General features: G+C 46.6%; 1 protein-coding gene across 5 annotated transcripts in view; it reads left to right on the top strand.

Moving 5' to 3' along the window:
• Positions 1–15,377, top strand: part of tnrc6c1 (trinucleotide repeat containing adaptor 6C1) — a 63,344-nt gene extending 47,967 nt beyond the window's left edge. For 2 of the 5 annotated variants that reach the window (XM_088926912.1, XM_088926915.1), the window contains 13 exons: positions 427–576; positions 1,098–1,193; positions 2,586–2,735; positions 3,016–3,135; positions 3,676–3,759; positions 5,071–5,305; positions 5,491–5,658; positions 7,071–7,259; positions 7,881–8,030; positions 10,652–10,867; positions 12,718–12,788; positions 13,176–13,315; positions 13,733–15,377. In XM_088926912.1, coding sequence (XP_088783038.1) covers positions 427–576; positions 1,098–1,193; positions 2,586–2,735; positions 3,016–3,135; positions 3,676–3,759; positions 5,071–5,305; positions 5,491–5,658; positions 7,071–7,259; positions 7,881–8,030; positions 10,652–10,867; positions 12,718–12,788; positions 13,176–13,315; positions 13,733–14,078 — 2,115 coding nt within the window. In that variant the 3' untranslated portion in view covers positions 14,079–15,377. Of the gene's footprint in view, positions 1–426; positions 577–1,097; positions 1,194–2,585; positions 2,736–3,015; positions 3,136–3,675; positions 3,760–5,070; positions 5,306–5,490; positions 5,659–7,070; positions 7,260–7,880; positions 8,031–9,607; positions 9,719–10,651; positions 10,868–12,717; positions 12,789–13,175; positions 13,316–13,732 lie in introns of all 5 variants that reach the window. The other 3 variants (XM_088926916.1, XM_088926914.1, XM_088926913.1) reach the window with 3 other exon arrangements.
• The last annotated feature ends 3,856 nt before the right edge of the window (positions 15,378–19,233 follow it).

Here is a 19,233-nt window from a genome sequence, read left to right on the forward strand (position 1 = left end):
TGCTCGAGGTGCTTCCTCCATCTGCCCAGGAGGTGGCAGCACTTGAACAGAGCTGCTACCAACCCAGCTGCTGTGATAAAAGCAGCCTCTGTTCTTTGTTAGGTGTTGTACGCAGTGGTTTGAGTAACTGGTATGCGCATGTGCTGAAAAGAAACGAGTAACTAGCTCATGAGATAAATAGGTGTGTCGCCACTAGTTTTCATCACCTGCTAAAGCAAAGTGATCCAGCCATGATGATAAGTCTCATTTGTTCTGATCTTGGAAACGGTTGCACAAAGATATGTGAGTGATGCTCACTCCTGGGAGGAGCACTCTACAGGGAACCACAGAAAGACTGCGTGAGAGGAGCCAGCCCGTTTCGTGTCCCTGGGTGCTGAGGAGCCTGACTGGCAATGGCAGCATGCTCTGTTTCTTTTTTGCACCCAGGATGGCAGCCTGGTGGAAGACGCCCCAACCTCACCGTTTTTGCCTTCTCCCAGCCTGAAGCTCCCCCTGTCCAGCAGTGCCCTCCCCACCCAGGCCCTGGGGGGGGTTTCCACGGGGCTGGCCATGCAAAACTTGAACTCCAACAGACAGGTGGGCACCCCTAGGTTGGTGGGTGTGTGTGTGAACTGGGTTTTAGGGGCCGAACTGGGCCCCCGGGTGCTATTACACAACTATATACATTCATATATCCTAATTTTTATGAAACCTCTGCAGGGGATATGGAGGACTATGGATTGATTGGAGTTGTATTTAAAATGTATGCAGTTGGATGAGAATTGTGCAGCTTTTTTCAGTTCTCTGACAACATGACTGATGCCAATTGCATGTGATACATGTACTGTTACAGTGGGTCTTGGTGGAGCTTTGTGTTGACTCAAAAACGACAAGGAAAAAACTCTTAGACTGGGGACTTGATATTTGTGGCATCACAGTTCGCTTTTAGAATCCAGTGTGTGAAAGACGAATGATCATGACAAAGCCTCTGATACGCCTTGAAAGTGAGCAGTTGAAAAAGTAAAATCTATGCTTTAAAATGTACCTTAACCCCTCCATCCCTTCTTTGTTCCTGATGATTATTCATTCATTTATCTCTATCACGATAATCCTGCTAGGAGAGACTCAGTGAGATGAGATCGTTTCGTTTCCATGAGCGTCCCAGGAATGCAGCCAACACAGAGGACCTTACAAAGTTACAGCACCCCATCCAAGTAATGCATTCTGAAATCCCAGTTACTACACACCTAGCAGTACAAGACCAGAAGTGGAGCTCTGTGGGCTGGTGACACTCTCTCCTGATCTTGGCATATACTGGCTATGCTTCCAAGTTGACGATGGAACAAGTTACTGATTTAAAAGTTGTGAAATTAGCCCTATTCCCCCTGTCTCTAGTCACAGAGGGGTCCCCTATAAAGCCTGCAATAGCTCTCAAGGTTCAGGAGAAAGAGTCACTGGCCAGGATACTCCTAAGCAGAGTAGGCTCTTTCTAATCTGGTTTTGATTTGCATACTTTGTTTAGCCTTTTCCTATGTTTGCATTTTGTTCTTGTTCTTGCTCTTTTTTGGACTTGTCATTTAATGGAAATCTTTCATCCGGACTCGAGCTTTCACATTAAATTATATATTCAATAGAAGGCCTTAAAACAAGTAGATAATGGATAGAATATGAATAGATTTTTATTGCAGTTGCAGAGAAGCTGATCAGATTTCATTCTGCACAGATTTATTGGAAATCACTCATGCAGCAAGGTGCAACATTGGCTTATGTCAAACAGGCACCGGTGTTTCAGTACAAATGTTTCAGAAGCTCTAAAACCAAGCCACCAAGCTCAAAAGAAAATGCTCTGCTGCGTAGGAATGTAAAGTCTTGGCACAGAGGATGTACCGCTGTGACAAACCACCAAGCACAAAATGAAGCTGATGGCTTCACAACCGCTCTTAAGAGCTTGAAGTGTCGAGCAGTCCAGCAGTGTCTGGTGCCGATGGGCAGGGAGAATGCTTGCTGCGGATGTGTCAGGAAATTGGGGAATCCCACCATTTGTTTCCTTGACAATGTGGGGAGAGCTCTTACGGTCTCTGCTCTTGCAGTTCCAGCAAAAGTCAGTTCGGCCCAGGGGACGCCCCTCCGGCCGGCAGACTTTGAATGAGGGCAGGGTAGTGGGTGAGCGTGTGATTTCCGCAGGAGGCCTGTGTGGGCCAGGGGGCTCCCAGAGGAGTGGGCGCTGCCCACCTCGAGGCCTCCTCCTCTTTTTTGTTTTTGAATTGTCGCCTTTTTGACCTCGCCTTCGAATAAACATGTTGCTTTAGATAACAGGTGTCCCGTTCGCCCGCTCCAGGGGGCGCTTCTTATTTTGCTCTTCTGCACTGTGAAACCTTATTCTGACGCGGCCTCAGGGGACGGTGACGGCAGTCCACGAGTCGCCGCTGTGCGAGAGCATGCGGTTCCAGGGTCTAGCGGAGAGGAGGATGAGGATGATGATGATGATGATGCTTTGAAATGCCGTTGATTTAAGCCGTACGTGGAAGCAGATGGGGGCTCCGGTGTCCCGGGCCCCTCCCTCTCTGCCCAGCTCTCCTCTGACCCCCCCCCGCTCCCCCCCCCAGATGCAGAGCGGAATGTTCAGCAGTAGTGGAGCAGCACAAACCAGGGCCATTCAGCAGCCACAGCCCCCCCTCCAACAGCCATCAGTGCCGCCTCTCAGCTCCTCCCAGCCTAGTCTTCGCGCTCAAGTGCCTCAGTTTCTCTCCCCTCAGGTGAGCGGAGCGTCTCCTGGCCCGCCTAATGGGCACCTCTTATTTGTTTTTGTTTTTATGCCTCTCAAGTCTATTCCCCCCCCCCCCACGTTGATCAGACATTGAACTGGATTAAAAAAAAACTCCTGTAAGATTCCAGTTCCATGAATTTAATGACCTTCTTTCACTGCTACATCTCCGTCTTGATCATGTAGTTCGTGATGCAGATCCGTGTCCTGCCAGGGCGTGCACAGTGTCGCGGGGAGGGTTGTTCAATACTCCTTTGTCTCTCCGTTTCCAGGTTCAAGCACAGCTCTTGCAGTTTGCAGCAAAAAACATTGGTCTGAACCCTGCACTTTTAACCTCGCCAATGAACCCTCAACACATGACCCTGTTGAACCAACTCTACCAGCTGCAGCTGGTGAGTAGCTGGAGGCCTGAACTCCAGGTAACCCTGGGGTGCTCAAGCGCCGTGCTTGAGCAGGAAGTACACCGAGCTCGCAGACAGTGGGGCTGTGCTGCTGCGAGATTCTCCTTCTGTTGGGGACAGGGGCCTGCTTTGGAAGTTCTGAGTAAGCTGTCGGACACATACAGGTTTATCAGTTCAGAAAAACATCTTTACTGCACTTTTGTTTTGTGTTTGGCGTGCTCCAGCTGTGGCACACTCTGCAGTATTAATTGTATATCGACACTGAAGGTTTTGGCCTCGTTCACTGACAAGTAATTCATGGTATTGTTGTGTTCAATAACCAGAAAAGGGCTAGAAAATGAATGCAGGTGACAAATTAGACAATAGAAGTGTCTTAATTTACAGCAGTATTCCACGTGTTCCAAGTGGAATGGTGCCTTTTGTATAGCTGCTTTGGAAGTGCATCTGAATTACCGGAGGATGCCAGGATGCCAGTGTTTCTCATTCCCTGCTCTGTTGTCTGCGCCCCTCGCCCACTCTCTCTACCCACAGGCTTACCAGCGTTTACAAATCCAGCAGCAGATGTTGCAGGCCCAGCGTAACGTGTCCGGCCCCATCAGACAACAAGAGCAGCAAGTGAGTGCCGGTTTGAACCCGGTTCTCCCACGGGGGGGGGGGGGGGGATGCTGTGGCAGGTGGCTTTTCCCAGCTTAAACACTCTGTTCTCCGCTGTTCTTTAAACAAAGAGTGTTCATTTTGGACACCTGTTTGTTTGAGCTGGGGAGTTGCATCAGTGAGTGTGCAACAAAGGAACACAATAGGATGTTAGAGTAAACCAGCGTTGTTAACCAACTTGACCTGTAACATCACCCATCGATGGCGTACATCCAGATAAAAAGATTTTTTGCAAGGGCAAAACAGCTGAATCTGACTGAATGAACTTTTCCCTTGTTGCACACTTCGCGTGACCACGACCAGTGACGATTTCTCAAATTTCTATAGTTTTTCTTGGTTTCCGCTGGCAAAGTTTTGCTACCATAGAAGGAAGTTGATAGCCTTCCTCTCACTTATGTCAAGCTGTGAAAAAAAGGTCTCATTTCTTTTCAAACATGTCAGGATCAACAGGACAGCAGACGTAGTGGTTACGAGTCTGTGTTACAGTGACATGTTCTGTATGTGTGTTGATTTTTTTTTTCATGGTATGGCATAAAACTGTGGTTTCCTTTCCTTCTTCCCCTTTTCCCAGCTGAAAACAACTTGCGCGTTTCTTTGCGTGACTTGGCTAGATTCATTGTGGGAGATAAAGCTGTTGATGTTCTCACAGTTTTAAAAAAAAACTCATCTTGTGGGAGTTCTGTGGTGTACTTTATTCAGAGTTCATTTCTGACTTCAGCTTGGGACTCCAAGGCTAAGTGAAAAAGTCACAGGATAGTTCTTCTACTGTCTCTTTAGTCCATGTTGATTTTGATGTGCCAGTGGACATTTTTGCATAGTTTTCTTCGCTTTTAGCAATAGAGGGTGAATTAAAAGGTAGTGTAATTAAAAACAGGAAAGTCTCCACTGCAGTCATTTGTAATACATTTTCACCCCCAATCATTGAAAATCATTGAGGTAGATCAGTTCTGCAAACCTAAGATGTATAACTATAAAAAGAAAGATAAATTGTATATTTTGCAGTAAAATTAAGAATACATGAAAAATTGTACTTTTTATGTTTACATTAGAATACCTGGGTTTGATGAAACAAAGTAGTTGTACTTAATGTCCCTGTGCTTAAGTTGTTTTTTGATTATTTACTTTCTAAAAAGACCTGGTGTATCTCTCACCCCAGGTCTAGACTTTCTTTGCATGTGAGTTGTGTTTAAGATACTTCAAAGCTGGGTGTAATTGCAAACTTCTTGCTTGAGGGATCCAGGCTTAAGAAGTGGTGGTGTTGTCTTCTTCCAGGTTGCACGTACAATCAATAACATGCAGCAGCAAATCCAACAGCACCAGCGACAGCTGGCCCAGGCCCTGCTTATGAAGCAGCAGCAGCAGCCTCCTCCTCATCCTGGCCTGCACCCCGGTGCTGGCAAATCAGCCCTGGACAGCTTCCCACCCCACCCCCAGGCCCCAGGCCTAGCTGACCTGCAGACCAAAGAGCAGCAGTCTTCTCCCAACTCCTACTCTCCTTACCCCCTCGGTAAGTGTGCTTAGCAGACAATCCTGCTTGACTATTTAAACCCCAGGCACTGGCTTTCAGGGACCAATCTGTCCTTTTTAAAGGTAGTTTGGGGATTTTACTTCAAGGGGTGGGGGGCAAAGTCCTCAAACTCTGACGTTTTTGTGCGTTTTTTCCCCCCCCCCACCACGTGCCGTCTCGTTCAGCTGGGCTGAATCCAAACATGAATGTAAGCAGCATAGACGTGAGTGGTGGTCTGTCCATGAAGGACACCTCTCAGTCTCAGTCCCGCCTGCCACAGTGGACGCACCCCAATTCCATGGAGAACCTCTCTGGCAACTCCTCGCCGCTGGAGCCAAACCTCAGCAAGCACGGTAAGCAGAGGGGCGCAGCGGGCGGGGTAACTGGAGCACCGCAGGCTCCGATCCCAGCTGAGACACGGCTGCTGTACTCTTGAGTAGGACACTTCACCCAGACAACTCCGGTCAAATACCCAGCTGGGTGAGCGGCTGCAAATGTAAGACTCTGTGGGTAAAGACATCAGCCAGAATAGTTAGGAAAGCCACCACCAAGTTCCAGTGGACATCTTATAAAGGCATCTTCAGTCGCTGGCAAAAAAATTGCAAGAACATAAGATTGTAAGCTATCAAAGGCACTTGTAACCCAGTTGGTTGCTGTTAGCATGATGATCTGTGTTGAATATCCAGCTGTTTTCTAAGGGAACCAGGGCACTAGCTTCAACAGCGTGTCCGAGAAGCTTTGTTCCAGACTCCCACAACCCTCAGATGCAAGGAAGGCCGTTCATCTCGCCAGTATCATGTTTGCGTGCTTTAGTTCTAATCCAGAATAGAAACAAAGTGAACTGAAGGTCGTCTTGCAGAAGTCTGCTTCAGGTGCTCTGAGTAGGACAGCCTTTATTATAGTTGTTGCTCTGAACCACAGCCAATTCATTTGCGTTTTCTGGCAAAATGTCTTGCTACAGATTATAGTGTACGTCCAAACCTGTATGTTTTAGAGACTGTCCCACCTTTTTTCTGTTTTATGTGTTTTTACAGAATAAATTGTTCATCGCTAGTAAAAAGCTTTAAGCAGAACTGTTTTTATGTGGTATGTGGGTGGAGGATCTGCAGCTTTACTCTGCTCTGACTTGATTGCATTTTTAGGTCAAAGGTTGGTTTACGAGGCAAATGTATGTATGAAGCCATATCCCAAAAGAGGAAGTGAAGCAATACTGTTTTTTCTTCTTCACCCTCTGCTTCTGAATAGCCGCTCTGTCCCACTGAGCTGCACACTTCTGCCATTTTCTTTCTTTCCCCTTCAGCACGGTCTGCCTGTCTGTCCACTCTTTTGCCTTTTTCCTCCTGGTGGGCTGTGGATGGATTTAAGAATGTTGACCATGATTGTGCTGAGTCACCAGTTCTGCAGACACCTGCCGCTGTTGTACCTTTTGTGTCATGATGATGTAACCTGTGAGACTGTCCTGTTTAGGGGCTTTTTTCTCTTTCAACCCTGTTTTTAATTAGCCACCACTTAGATGTTTGTAGGATTGGTAGGATCATGAACTGGCCAGAGATGCTCAGTTTTACTGCTCCATTGTCCTAGCTTACTGTTCGCAAAGGGTGCCTCCTGGAATTGACCCCCATGAGAAAACAGGAGTGTGAGTGTGTGCTAATGCTTATTTCATTCAGTGAGCGTGTTGCCCCTCTGGATTGCTCTCTGTGGATCCTTGTGGTGGATGTGCTTCTCAGGGACCCGGAGAAGTGACTCCTGTTGCCTGTGTTTCCAGGTGCTATCCCTGCAGGTCCCAGTATCGGCCCCCCAGGGAAGCCCCCCATGGAAGACTCCTACAGCCCCTACAATCTCATCCCCAGCTCAGAGTCTCCAGCCAGCCCCCTCGTGGCCCCAGACAGCTGGACACAGGGCAAAGCTAGCAATGACAAAATCTCCAACGGCACCAACATCAACTGGCCACCAGGTTTGTGAAAGAAAAGCAAGAGCCCATTTTGTTTGAGAGAACTCCTTCCCCGATGTCTTTGTTTTAACCTATACAGTTTAGAGGAGTTCCACACAATCTGTTCATTCCACGACGATCTAAACTTGTGCTGTCCCCATTTTGAAGAATTGGAATCCATGAATGTGCTTGGACGTTTTTGTGTTTGTCTTTGAAAACCCACGTCTATCTTTGTCGATTCACATCGAGAAATGCCTTTGCTTTTGCATGAGGGGCAATATTTTTTTCTCCCATTTGGCTGTTCTGGTTCCTCTTATCCTCCTCGCTTAAAATGCTTAACAGTTCAATTTTCACAAGAGAAATTTTCAATAGTCACCTCAGTTTTTCTCTTTTTTTTCATTAGATAGAGAACTCAAAGTATGTAGTCAGGCTAGAAAAAGCATAGTCTAGCTGGAGACAGAAACAGTGCTGAATGTCTGATTGTGTAAAGAAAATTGTTCCAGGTCTTGATAGGCATTTGATACTTGATACCTGAATTTAGTTTGAAGCTAGAAACGTCAAGCTGGGAAGTAACTGGGTGATGTCTTAGTTTGTGGACTTAACGATCAATGAGTTTCTGAAGCTGTCATTTCGGATACGTTTCAGAGTTTTGCCCAGGAGTGCCCTGGAAAGGACTGCAAAATATTGACCCGGAAACTGATCCCAATGTGACTCCAGGAAGTGTTCCCAGTGGCCCTACCATCAACACCAATATCCAGGATGTGAATCGTTACCTGCTCAGAGACAGGAGCGGAGGTAGGGAGTGAGAGGACTGGCTAGGACTCAGTGTGTCCCAGGGTGGAGAAAGTGCAGTGTTTTAGTCAGCACTCAGCTCAAAGTACCATGTTCTGTACATGCACTGTTCATAAACGCAGTGTACATGAGGAAGCCTAGTCAACGGTTTTAGTGTATAGCTTTCTAAACTTATTCTTTACATGCTTTGGAAGATTTTGCACAGGCTGAACTTGTTCTGAAAAAGATCCTTTTTTGCAGTAAGAGAGTCTGTCTGAATAGAAGCTGTAGGTACCATTGAAACCCATGAAAAATGTCAGAAGCTTCCTTCAGACCTAGACAACAAATTCAAGTAATTTGTCTGTTTATACTTTATTTTCCTTCAGATGCACTTAATCTGCACTCATGACTCAATGTATTTGGAAGTTGAGCATTTGGTCGCCTGAATTTTCTGTGTGGGGGTTAAAATGTTAAAAGGTTGCTGAAGTGCCTACTGTATGAAGCAGAGCAACATAAAAACTTGTTTGTAGGACAAAAGCTACTAAACAATTCATGCCTATTGAGTAAATTTGTTATTTGGAAAGATAGCTAATCTACTGTGGAAGGATGGATAAAAAGAGAAACTCATTCATAAAGGTGACGTCAAAAAACATTCAGAAAATGACAAAGCATTACTTTTCCTATTCTGGCTGACTGACAAAATTATATTTTTTGTTAAATGCATTTAAATGCTTGATTTGATTATTGATTACAAAATGCACTATCGTGATTAATAGCTTTCTAACTCTTGTGTTTCTGTGTTTCTGAAGACATTTTTATTGTTATACGTTGCAGTAGATTCATTGTGTGGCAGATTTCCACTGGTCTGTAGCACCACTTTAGCAAGGGGATGGTGTTTGCCATGAGCTTCCTTTTTTTCATTTATTTTGTTTTTCTTCTTGGGTGGCACGGCGCCTTGCAGTGCTAGGCCCCCGGGTTCAGGTCCTGACCTGGGATTCTACCTGCAGTGGAGTTTGTATGATCTCCCTGTGTTCGCTTTGGTTTCCTCTGGGAGCTCTGGTTTCCTCCCACAATACTTACCAGTCCAAGCAGCTTACTAGCAGCTTAACTGGCTTCTGGGAAAGCTGGCCCTAGGTGGGAGTGTGTGCGTGTCTGTGTTGGTGTCTGTGTATCTGCCCTGAGATGGACGGGTGTCCTGTCCAGGGTGGATCCTGCCTTGCGCCCGTTGCTCGCCGGGATAGGCTCCGTCTCCCCCCGCAGCCCTGAGTTTCAAAAAGCGGGAGGAAAACTGTTGGATTTTTCTCTCCCTCGAATGCTGTTGACCTGTTTAGTGTTGCATGGCACAGGACCTCGCCTGTCCTAATTTGCCGTCTCTGATGGTTTAATACAGTGTCATGAAAGTAACGGTAAAGAGTTGTTTTGACTCCCAAGAGTTGTGGAAGTCCCAGGTTGAGCTAAAAAAACCTCCATGATATTCCTCACCTGACCATGCAGCTTCCCTACGACGGGGGACGCCAAGCTGCAGACACGTCAGATGATGTAAATCCCCAGCCCCCTTGCTACAGTCTCTCTCTTCTTTTTCATTTTCACGTATATCATAGGCTCGTCCCCAACATCCTCTCAGAATGGTGCGCTGCCTTCTTCCGACGCCTGGCCTGTCAGTGCCTACACTAGCTCTTTCAGTTTGTCACCTTCGGCTACTGACTCCGCAGGTACCGACCCCTGCCCCAGCTCCTGCCCGCTCCCCTGACCTCTGACCCCCTGTTTCCAGTCCCGAGTGCACGCAGACTCGCTGCTCCTTAGCACCAGTGTCGTCGTGTGACGCCGTCCAGTCTGCCACCTTCGTAGCTGTCCATTTCCACGAGTAGCCCAGTCCGTTTCCCAATAGAATACTTGAATTTTGGCTGAGAACCAAAATTCTGGTTCGGTTTTTATATAATTGGACTTTAAAGAAACATTTTGACATAGGTTGTGTTTTACTTGTGTAGCTCGGTATTCTATTTGTGAAGCCCTTCATCTCACAGTTTGTGACATGAAGGGGTTTGAACTGGTTGGGATGTGAATGTGTGACGCTGAGAGAAGATGAATGAGTTGTCTTTACCCTGCACCTCTTCCCACCTGTTATTCTCACCCCCCTCTGCTTTGGGTTGACATTTAAGCCCCCGGATGTAGGCTGCAGCAGTGCAGTCCCTCTTCAAGATGCTTCCTCTTGATGCGTCTTTCACAATACAAGCTCCTTCACACGCATGGGGCCCCAGGGTAGCCAAGTTTCGTTACTCTTCAGCCTGCTACAACTTGGCAGAGTTTTGCTGAGCCAAGCCAAAACACCCCAGGAAGGTTAAAAAGTGAGAGCTAGCCTCGGCAATGTTTTGGAAGAGACTGGAAGACGTGTGCAGTGCTTGTGCATTTGAAAGTCCATCTTGAGGTCCGGTGGATTTCTTATTAAACGGACATGTGTTCTCTCGACTGCTTTGACTATTTACTGCGCCTTGATTTAATACGGAGGGTCTGCATGTCAATGGCAGGGCGGTTTTCTGTGCGCGCCGGCGAGGGACGGAACTGCAGCCACTGTTTGCGAGTGGTCTGGCCCGGGGTGTGTCACCTGGCTCACAGCCACGCCCGTGGCCATCTTTCTCCCCTCCCAGGTAAACTCTCAGACATGAAGTCCACTTGGTCGCCAGGCCCCATCTCCCACACCCAGGCCTCCCTGTCGCATGAGCTGTGGAAAGTGCCGCAGGGCCCCCGAAACACTACAGCCCCCACCCGGCCCCCACCCGGCCTGACCAACACCAAGCTATCCTCCACCTGGAGTGGCAGCGCCCTGGGTCTGGTGCCAGGCTGGAGCAGCTCTTACTCTTCTGGTAGGTGCCCCCGACCTGTTCCTGACACCCCACTTCCACCCGCAGGACTCATGGGTGGGGTGGTGGTGGGGCGGTCAGACGTACACGGGTCACGGCCCAGTACGGGTCTCTCTTCTGTAGCGGGAAATTTGCATTTAGGATGGTTATTCACGAGACAGACTTGTGGTGTTTGTATGGCAAGCAGCCCAACTCGTTAGCTGCGAAAGCTCACCGTTCTTCAGTGCCTACAAAGTGACCAATTCAGCATACGCTGCTCTCTGCAGGAGCTTACCACGCACGTGTCTCCAACGGCGCTGCGCTTGCGCTCCCTGTGCCATGCTCAAAGGCCTGCGAGGTTTCATAATAACACACCGTTACACCCATGACAGGTTCACCTCTGTGGCTGAAAGGTCTGATAATGTAGTGTGTATACTCGTAGAAATCAAACACTTGATTGATGCACACCCTGTGCACACCCTGTGGTTTTTTTACCGATTAACTGAAATTCTGAGGTTTAGCTGAAGGTGTCTGTAAGCCTGTCGGAATGTGTTCTCATTTCTCTACTTTTCTTTTGTGTAAGTTTAATCACAGTTTATACTCTGTGTTAACCGCCTCTACGCTGTCAGGATTTAAAAGTGCTGTCTGAAGAGGACGTTCGTTAACTCTGCATCTGGGCTTCTGGCCTGGCAGGACTGCAGAATCATGTTAAAAGACTTCATTAGATTTCAGAATCAAGGTCGCCGCTGGCCAGGGCTCGTCTCTCAGAGAGTCAAATGTGAACTGTGCGCCACTACACCAAATTTTCTTCTGTGTCAATAAAAAAGGAACTACTTGAGTTTCATGACACATAGCTTTTTTTAAAAATTGAACACGTATGTATTTGTACCTAAATCATTATTCTGCTAAAATATCTAATTCTTAAAAATTTATGAAATTGATAGTTTATCTAATAAAACAATATATAGATATGAAAATAACCGTATGCATATACAATATAATAACATCAGAATATTTCATGTGTGTATTCAACCCAGATGCGGGTAGACCAGTACTTCTTAGACTGGATGCCTGCAAATATTGTTTTAAAACAAAGCTTTGAGTAACTTTTTTTATCAAAGGAAACATACCTTCCATATTTGAGCACTATTTTTTGTACACAAAATAAAGAGGTCGGAACTACAATTTCTGCCACTTCTAACTCCATTTTGTGCATGCATTCTCTATTCGTTTTGCCTCAATACACGGTTAACTAGTATTAAATTGAATTATTCAAAACATAGTGATTTCATTATATGAATAAGGGATGGATATTATTTGATTATATACATGTCCAGTTTGGAATTTTGACTTGGCTCTCTGGTAACAAGTCCTGTACGGCACTGGAGGAGCCACTTCTCTGCAGAGCCCTTACCCGTGTGACACTCTACCAGCTCTGCGGCTCCTGACAGGAGAGTCAGGGCCGATCGGAGGAGCCCCTGTCGCTGGCACCCCCATAACTGGCATTTCCTGCAAAGCCTTGTAAGCACTGGCCAGTCAGTGCCAGCCCCACCCTGCCTGCAGGATGCCGAATTGCAATTGGGAATCACAGTTGCAGTTGGCTGGTGACGTGACCCAGGTTGCAGCTAGCAGCCTCTGGATCATTGACATCAGCCTGTGCACCCCCTCTGATTGAGCCACACGGGAGCTCTCATTTCTGATCTTCTACTTGTCCCACACACGGGAGACGGGCAAGCTTCAGTTTGTGAAATGAAGCATTCCTCTTTGTCTGCTGATCTGTGTGCGGTTCAGGGGTTTGCAGGGTGTGGGGTGTGGCTTTGCTGTGCATCTCGAGGGCAGCTGCAGCTCTGACCTTCCTCTCCCTCTCCTCCCAGGTACCACCTGGAGCACCGACAGTTCTGGGAGGACAAGCAGCTGGCTGGTACTGAGAAACCTCACTCCCCAGGTACGGAGCACAACCCTGAGATGCCTCCTTCCTGTTGAAGCTCCTCAACTCTGAAGGGGGAAGGCAGGCCGTGGTAGAAAAAATCTTATAGCTAATTGGAAGATTGCATACTTTACCATTACTGTTGCAGCTACCTACAGTATGTTGTGGCTATCCTCAAAACACTTGATTCACTGTTTTCTGGTCACCATTGTGTCCAGTTTCTTTTTATAAACACACCACAAAAGGCGCTGAAATGTTTTAATGTCTCTTTCAACAAGAGTCAAGATGGTCCTTACGGACAAGCTGCCTTCTCGTGTAATGTTTAGGAGCGGAGGTCGTGAAGATCGCACGCTAGCCCCGTTTACCCTTGAACATGGATCTTCACTGCTCTGGTGTCTGTTGCAGATTGACGGCTCGACTCTGCGGACGCTGTGCATGCAGCACGGCCCTCTCATTACATTCCACCTCAACCTGACCCAAGGGAACGCTGTCGTCCGTTACAGCTCCAAGGAGGAGGCAGCCAAAGCCCAGAAGTCCTTGCACATGTATGACAGGAAATAACATTATACAGATGTTTAGTGCTGTGCAACACAGCTGTGAGCTTCAGAGAAAACTGGAGCCCAAGTGACCAGTACATTGCATTGGTGTGCATGCTTGAAATCTGTATAGTCTGGATACCATCTGATGAGCTGCTGATGTATTAACGCTGGCCATCCCAGCTCCCTTTTTGTTTTTTAAAAAAATACCTTCACAGCTGTTTGGTTTTTAGATTTGACCACATTTTTTTAAACATGGCTGTGTATAATTACACGTGCGCTTTGCAGTTTCAACCCGCAGAGGGCTGGAAGTCCAAAACAGCTGTTCTGAGTAAAAACAAATTGACAACAAATTTAAAAACGCGATTGTAGTCGTGGCGGGTGTTAACCTTTGACCTCACGCCCTTCTGTTCAATGTTTTTCCAGGTGTGTTCTGGGTAATACTACCATCCTTGCTGAGTTTGCCGGGGAGGAGGAGGTGAACCGATTCTTTGCACAAGGTCAGTCGCTGACGCCCACCACCAGCTGGCAGGCCAACCCGGGCACCAACCAGACCCGGCTGGGGAGTTCCGGGGCGTCCCATGCCATGGGCCACTGGAACAGCAGCGGGCTGGGGGGCGGCAAGGCCAGCAGCGACCTGCTGTGGGGGGCGGTGCCCCAGTATTCCAGCCTGTGGGGGCCCCCCGGCGGAGAGGACGCCAGAGTGATCGGGAGCCCTACCCCGATCAACACGCTGCTTCCCGGAGACCTGCTGAGTGGGGAGTCCATGTAGGATTACAAGCATGGAGACACAGGAGCAAAAAAACCAAGCAAATCATGTGGAGATAATCAGTAGACGTGGTGAACAATGACGTGTTGGGAGCATGCTCAGTCTCGTCTTGGAGTTCTAAACGGAGGCTGCGGCAAAACTTGTCTCGAGGCTGCTGATCTTCTTCGTCTCTTCTTCTTCTTCTTCTGGCTTTTTTTCGGTTTTCTTTTATTTTTCAAAGGGGGGGGGAGGGTAAAAAAGTATTCAAACAATTTTGAAGAAGAAGGAAGAAAACGATGAATAAACGAAAGGAAAGTGAACCTTTATTCATGACATTTTTCTAATGATTCTGACATTCGGTGTGAAAATCGTGTTTTCAGGAGAATTGAAGAAAAAAGCTGCCATTTTGACCTCCCCTGTTGGCCCCGCCCACCATGTGACCCGTGCCCTGTAAGCCCCTCCCTCTGAAACAGCATCATTCCGAGCATGCCCAGTAGGAATGGTTCAAGTACTTTTTGTTTTTCAGCACTAATATTAGCCTTAATTGCTCTCCAGCCCAGGTCCTACACATGCTTTTTACATATTGAAGAAACCTGTTGAAAATTGCACAGTCCCAATTCTGAGCCAGCATATGGAACAGAGAACAAATCTGAACAACAACAACAACAACGTTCTAAGTAGTGGGTTGGTCTGACCGGCCGACCCCAGTAGTTGTTTTTTTCTTAAAGGGATTTACACTGCTGTTTCACACATTCAAGCTGTCTTTATATCTATCGCAAAATAAGCTGACAAAGGGTGGGTCTGGCTGAGCTGGTGTGTTTGTGTGTGTGTGCGTGCCTGTAGCTGTGAACCCATAAACCACTGCTCTACCTTGCTGTAAGAAACACCTCTCGAAAACGTATCGCTGCAGCTTGCTGGAGGACTGTTTTTTTTTTCTTCAGTTTTTAAAGCCGTGTCCTGGGTGATCCCTGTCCTGAAAATGGTCCACCACTTTCTTCAAACACCTTCATCTTCAAAGCAATGTGCAATATGCTTCACCATAAGGCTCCTCCGTCCACTGTCACTTTAGATGCTAGTCTTTGTTGTCTCTCATCAGGACAAAGAGAAGCCTGCAGAACCCCTCCACCCAGTCTGTCGCATGGATCTGCATCTCGGTGTGTTAGGCAGCACGTGAAACTGATCTGTCACACGACGGGCTGTACCTCTCCATTGACAATTCAGCAGTGTGCAGATCCTCAGCTTACGGTTCGCCTCACACAGCAGAGACTGGAAAGGGGACTGTCTGCCACTCTCTCAGTAAAAGGTGTTTCTTACAGTGCAGTAGACAAAGTGTGTGTGTTGTTTTTGGTACAAAAGTGTGAAATGAAGAAAAACATTTTCAAGAGGTGGTTTGTCATAGCACTTACAAAGAGCAAGAAGCTCATTCTTTGCAATGCCAACAAATCAGAAAAGAGTTCTGTGAAACCCAAAAGCTAAGAGGAAAATGGATTGATCCAATGGCTTCTCTCTGCTCTTTTTGTACTGTACGCGTTTTTCAAAAGACTTTTAAAGTTTTGATTTTTTGTTTTGTCCCTCCGTTGCCTAGGGACCGAAACGGGCTTGAAAAAAAAAGATAGCAGGATTGAAGGGAAAAGACTGAATCTACTATTGGGCAAAGAAAAGAGCAATGCTTTAAGTATATCAAAGTAAATATCACTGTTACTCCAAGTTGTTTAGCCTCCCGTGGGAGAAGCTAGACGTGCAATGTTACATGGAATAGCAGGGCCCCTTGCTGAGGCCCTGTGACTTGTATAATAGTTTGGCCATTGAGTGCCTATCTGCTGTGGAGCCTCTTGGTATTCAGTGCGATTCTGCAGCAGCACTCCCTCTCAAAGCCGTTGAGTCGCCTATGCATTGTTTGGCATACTTAGACTGGACTCTTGAGACCTGCTGGATGCAGTTGTGTTGGGGCTGGGCAGTGACGAGGACTGCACCAGTGCCCAACAAAGTGTTTTGTTTTCTCATGTGGAGATCACTTTAGCTTGAAGTTCAGACATTCAGTTTTTCAGGAATCATCAGTGTTTTATTTTTTGTATTGTTTTACTCTCATGCCCGGCGTGCTCTCAAGGTAGCTGCTTACTAGGTATTTGCTGTGCGGAAATGCTTAAGTAAGCAGAGCCTTTGGAAGCAGTGTGTGCATGTAAAATATCAGTGGGGAGGGCTTTGGGAAGGAATGGGGTTAATACTACAACTGTTTTTCTTTTTCTTTGGCGTTTCTATTACCTTCAGAACACAGCTTCTGAAAACCTCCTCTTCGTGTCTTGAGGCGCCTTGGTTTAGTTCCAGACAAGAGCGGCTCTGGGTTTTCGGGTGAATGGGCCAGACTCCCTCCAGCAAGTTAATCCACTGCTGCTCAGCCCCACCTGTCTCTCCTGCCTCTCTCGCACGTCGCCTCTTCCCAGCAAGCTACAGGCCAAGTCATGCGATCAAAGAAACAGAGACGAACCTCTACTATATGACTAGGTCACTCTAGTTGGTGCTTCATGACATTTTGAAAACATTAAATTTTCTTAGTCCATGACTTTTTAGAGAAACTGACACTGACCTCTGTTTCTATGCAATGGTGAAAATGTACATACACACCGCCACCCTACAATCCTGTGCCAATGCCAGCTCAGGATGGCAGCTACTGTTGCTTGGAGTGCTGTGCCCTTCTCTCTCACAGGGGTTTTTCAGTGCTCAGCGTGATATTGATATCTTGTGTACCAAAACTGGGATAGGTAATGAAACTGTAAAATCACTATTTCTTAAATCAGGTGTTTCGCAGGTGGGGTCCTCAGTGTTTACTTGCAGAACAGTATCTTTACAACAATTAAAAATAGCTATTCTCAGGGGAGGCTTGTGAAAAAACATAACTTTTCAGTCTCAAGATAAATGCAGCTTCCTGTTTTTTTTTTTTTAATGCCTGCGTTGAATTATATTGAAGAAAAGCGCAAATTTGCAACCAGCACACTAAAGCTTGGGCGAGGAGGAGTGCAGGAGGCAGGATGCTCGGGGTACAGACCTACCCTCGTAGAGGAAGAAGGCAGTCTTGGCCCATTTGTTTGGAATTCCCGGCAGTGATTTAACTTGGGGTTTAAGAAGTGCAGCTTAAGACACTTGTCATCTCAAAAAAAGAAGTAGAAACTTTCCTCTCGGGTCTCCAGGGGGCTTGCAAGACCTTTTGCCACCTACTGTAGGAGGGGGTCTGCCCACTGGGCACATGGCCCTGCCCATGGTGTTGGTCCTCATGTCCCGATGTGACCCTGATGCGAACAGGCCGGAGCCCTGTTCCTGCTGGCCCCATGACTGTGTGCAAGCTTGCTAAAGCCACAGCTCCTTTTGTCCTGTTGGCTGGGTGGTGTGTTGTTTGCTGCTGAGCACTTTTATTACCCGTTCCTGTGGGAGGTGGCGCTGGTCAGGCCAGGAGACGGACACTATGGAAGGAGAGGTACAAGAGGGGAGCACCTCAGCTTCAAGGGGTTTTAAGATAATCGTGCGTTTTAGGGGGAAGACCCTGCAAAGAGAGAAATACACATGGGGACTACATGCTTAGGTGCACTGTAGTTGGGTAATCCCGGGTACATATTTTTTATACCAAAAATTTGCATTTATTGTCATTTTTCTTAGGCTTGGGGAAAAAAAACTGCTATATATATTACTAATGATTCAGCTCTGCACTTGTCGCTGAACTGGACTGAAGCCTTTTCTTCCCAAAGTGGCGTCTCCCCTCCACGGAGGAGATCCCGATGGGCTGGGAGGGGGGCGCCGAACCGTGCGCTTTGACGGATCTGGGTTCAGCGCAGATCCCGCTTTTATCAGAAGGCATTCTTATTTCACCGAGGAGACATTTCAATTTGGTACAAAGTCTTAAGGGGGGGAAGGTGACCTTCCAGAGCGACACTATAGAGAATCACTATTTGCCTGTGTTTGATCCTGCCTTGGCTCCCCAGCTCGGCCGGCTGCCCCGGGATGTTTTTAACGGATTGTACAGCGCGCTCTTTATCTGGGGCAGAGTTTGACGTGTTTCGGGATTTTAATGACTGCACCAGCACTGAGAAGCTGTTTTAGGCTCCACTTTACAAGGCGGCGGGGGTGGGAATCCCCCCCAAAAAAAGTTTTGTAGCACAACACGGGACATTTACTGTAGGATCCGAGTTCTGAGACCCTTTCCGTGCAGCTTGGGGTTCCGAGTGTAATCTTCCCCAGTCGCTCAGTCAGGGCCGGGGGAGCGGGGTGCTGAAGGTTATCGAGCAGCTGCAGCTGTGACTTCTCAGAGGGCCTGGGTTGAATATGCACGTGCTGATTACAAATCTCTATTTTTTCGACTTGTCGCGAAATAAAAAAAAAAAACTCCCCACCCCCTCCCGACCTTTTTTTCCTACTTTTCCCAGAAAAGATCATAAACATATCAAAACAAAAATATATATATACAAATACTTGAATCACAAAGAAGCGCCAATAATGTAATGTGAACACTTTTTTTGTAATGATTTTGTCTCACTCTTACACTTCCGAGCTTTCGACGACGATACCAGTTCAAAGTGAAATGAAATCAGTAAAAGGCAAAAAGATGACTTTGTATGTGAGCGTTTGCACAAATGTACGTACGAGTGTGGCAAGTAAATACTGAAGTGTGATTTGTGAAAATGCGAGTGTGTGTTAAGTGTTTAACTCATAAGTTTTATTCAGTACGTTAGTCTTTTTTTTTTTGCTCATCAGAGAAAAAAAATATATAATGATGGATATTGTTGTTATTATTATTATTATTAGCTTCTAACGTTGCACTGAGTGTCTGGTTCCCCTCATTCAGCTATTTTTCAAAAGCAGTGAGAAAGTACAGAGGGGAGATGGTGACAATTCATGTGTAAATGTTTACTCAAGGACTTAACGAGAAAAAAATGTGTTTTTTGTTTTCTGAATCTGTAAGATGTTTATCTACCTTCTAGTGGCTTTTATTGTGGAATAATCCCCAAAAAGGATTATAATTGAGTATTGCCCATTTTTTTTCTTTTTTTTTGTTTTGTTTTTGAATTCTAAACGGGGAAAAAAAAATCAATAAAAAATTTAAAAAAGATAAAAGGAAGAAAAAAAAAGATTTTTCAAAGACCTGTGGCCATAGATTTCTTTAGAAGGACAAGAGCTCTCTCTGCCTGTCCTG

Source organism: Atractosteus spatula, chromosome 11 (assembly GCF_055471065.1).
Source record: "Atractosteus spatula isolate fAtrSpa1 chromosome 11, fAtrSpa1.hap1, whole genome shotgun sequence".
Taxonomy (NCBI): domain Eukaryota; kingdom Metazoa; phylum Chordata; class Actinopteri; order Semionotiformes; family Lepisosteidae; genus Atractosteus; species Atractosteus spatula.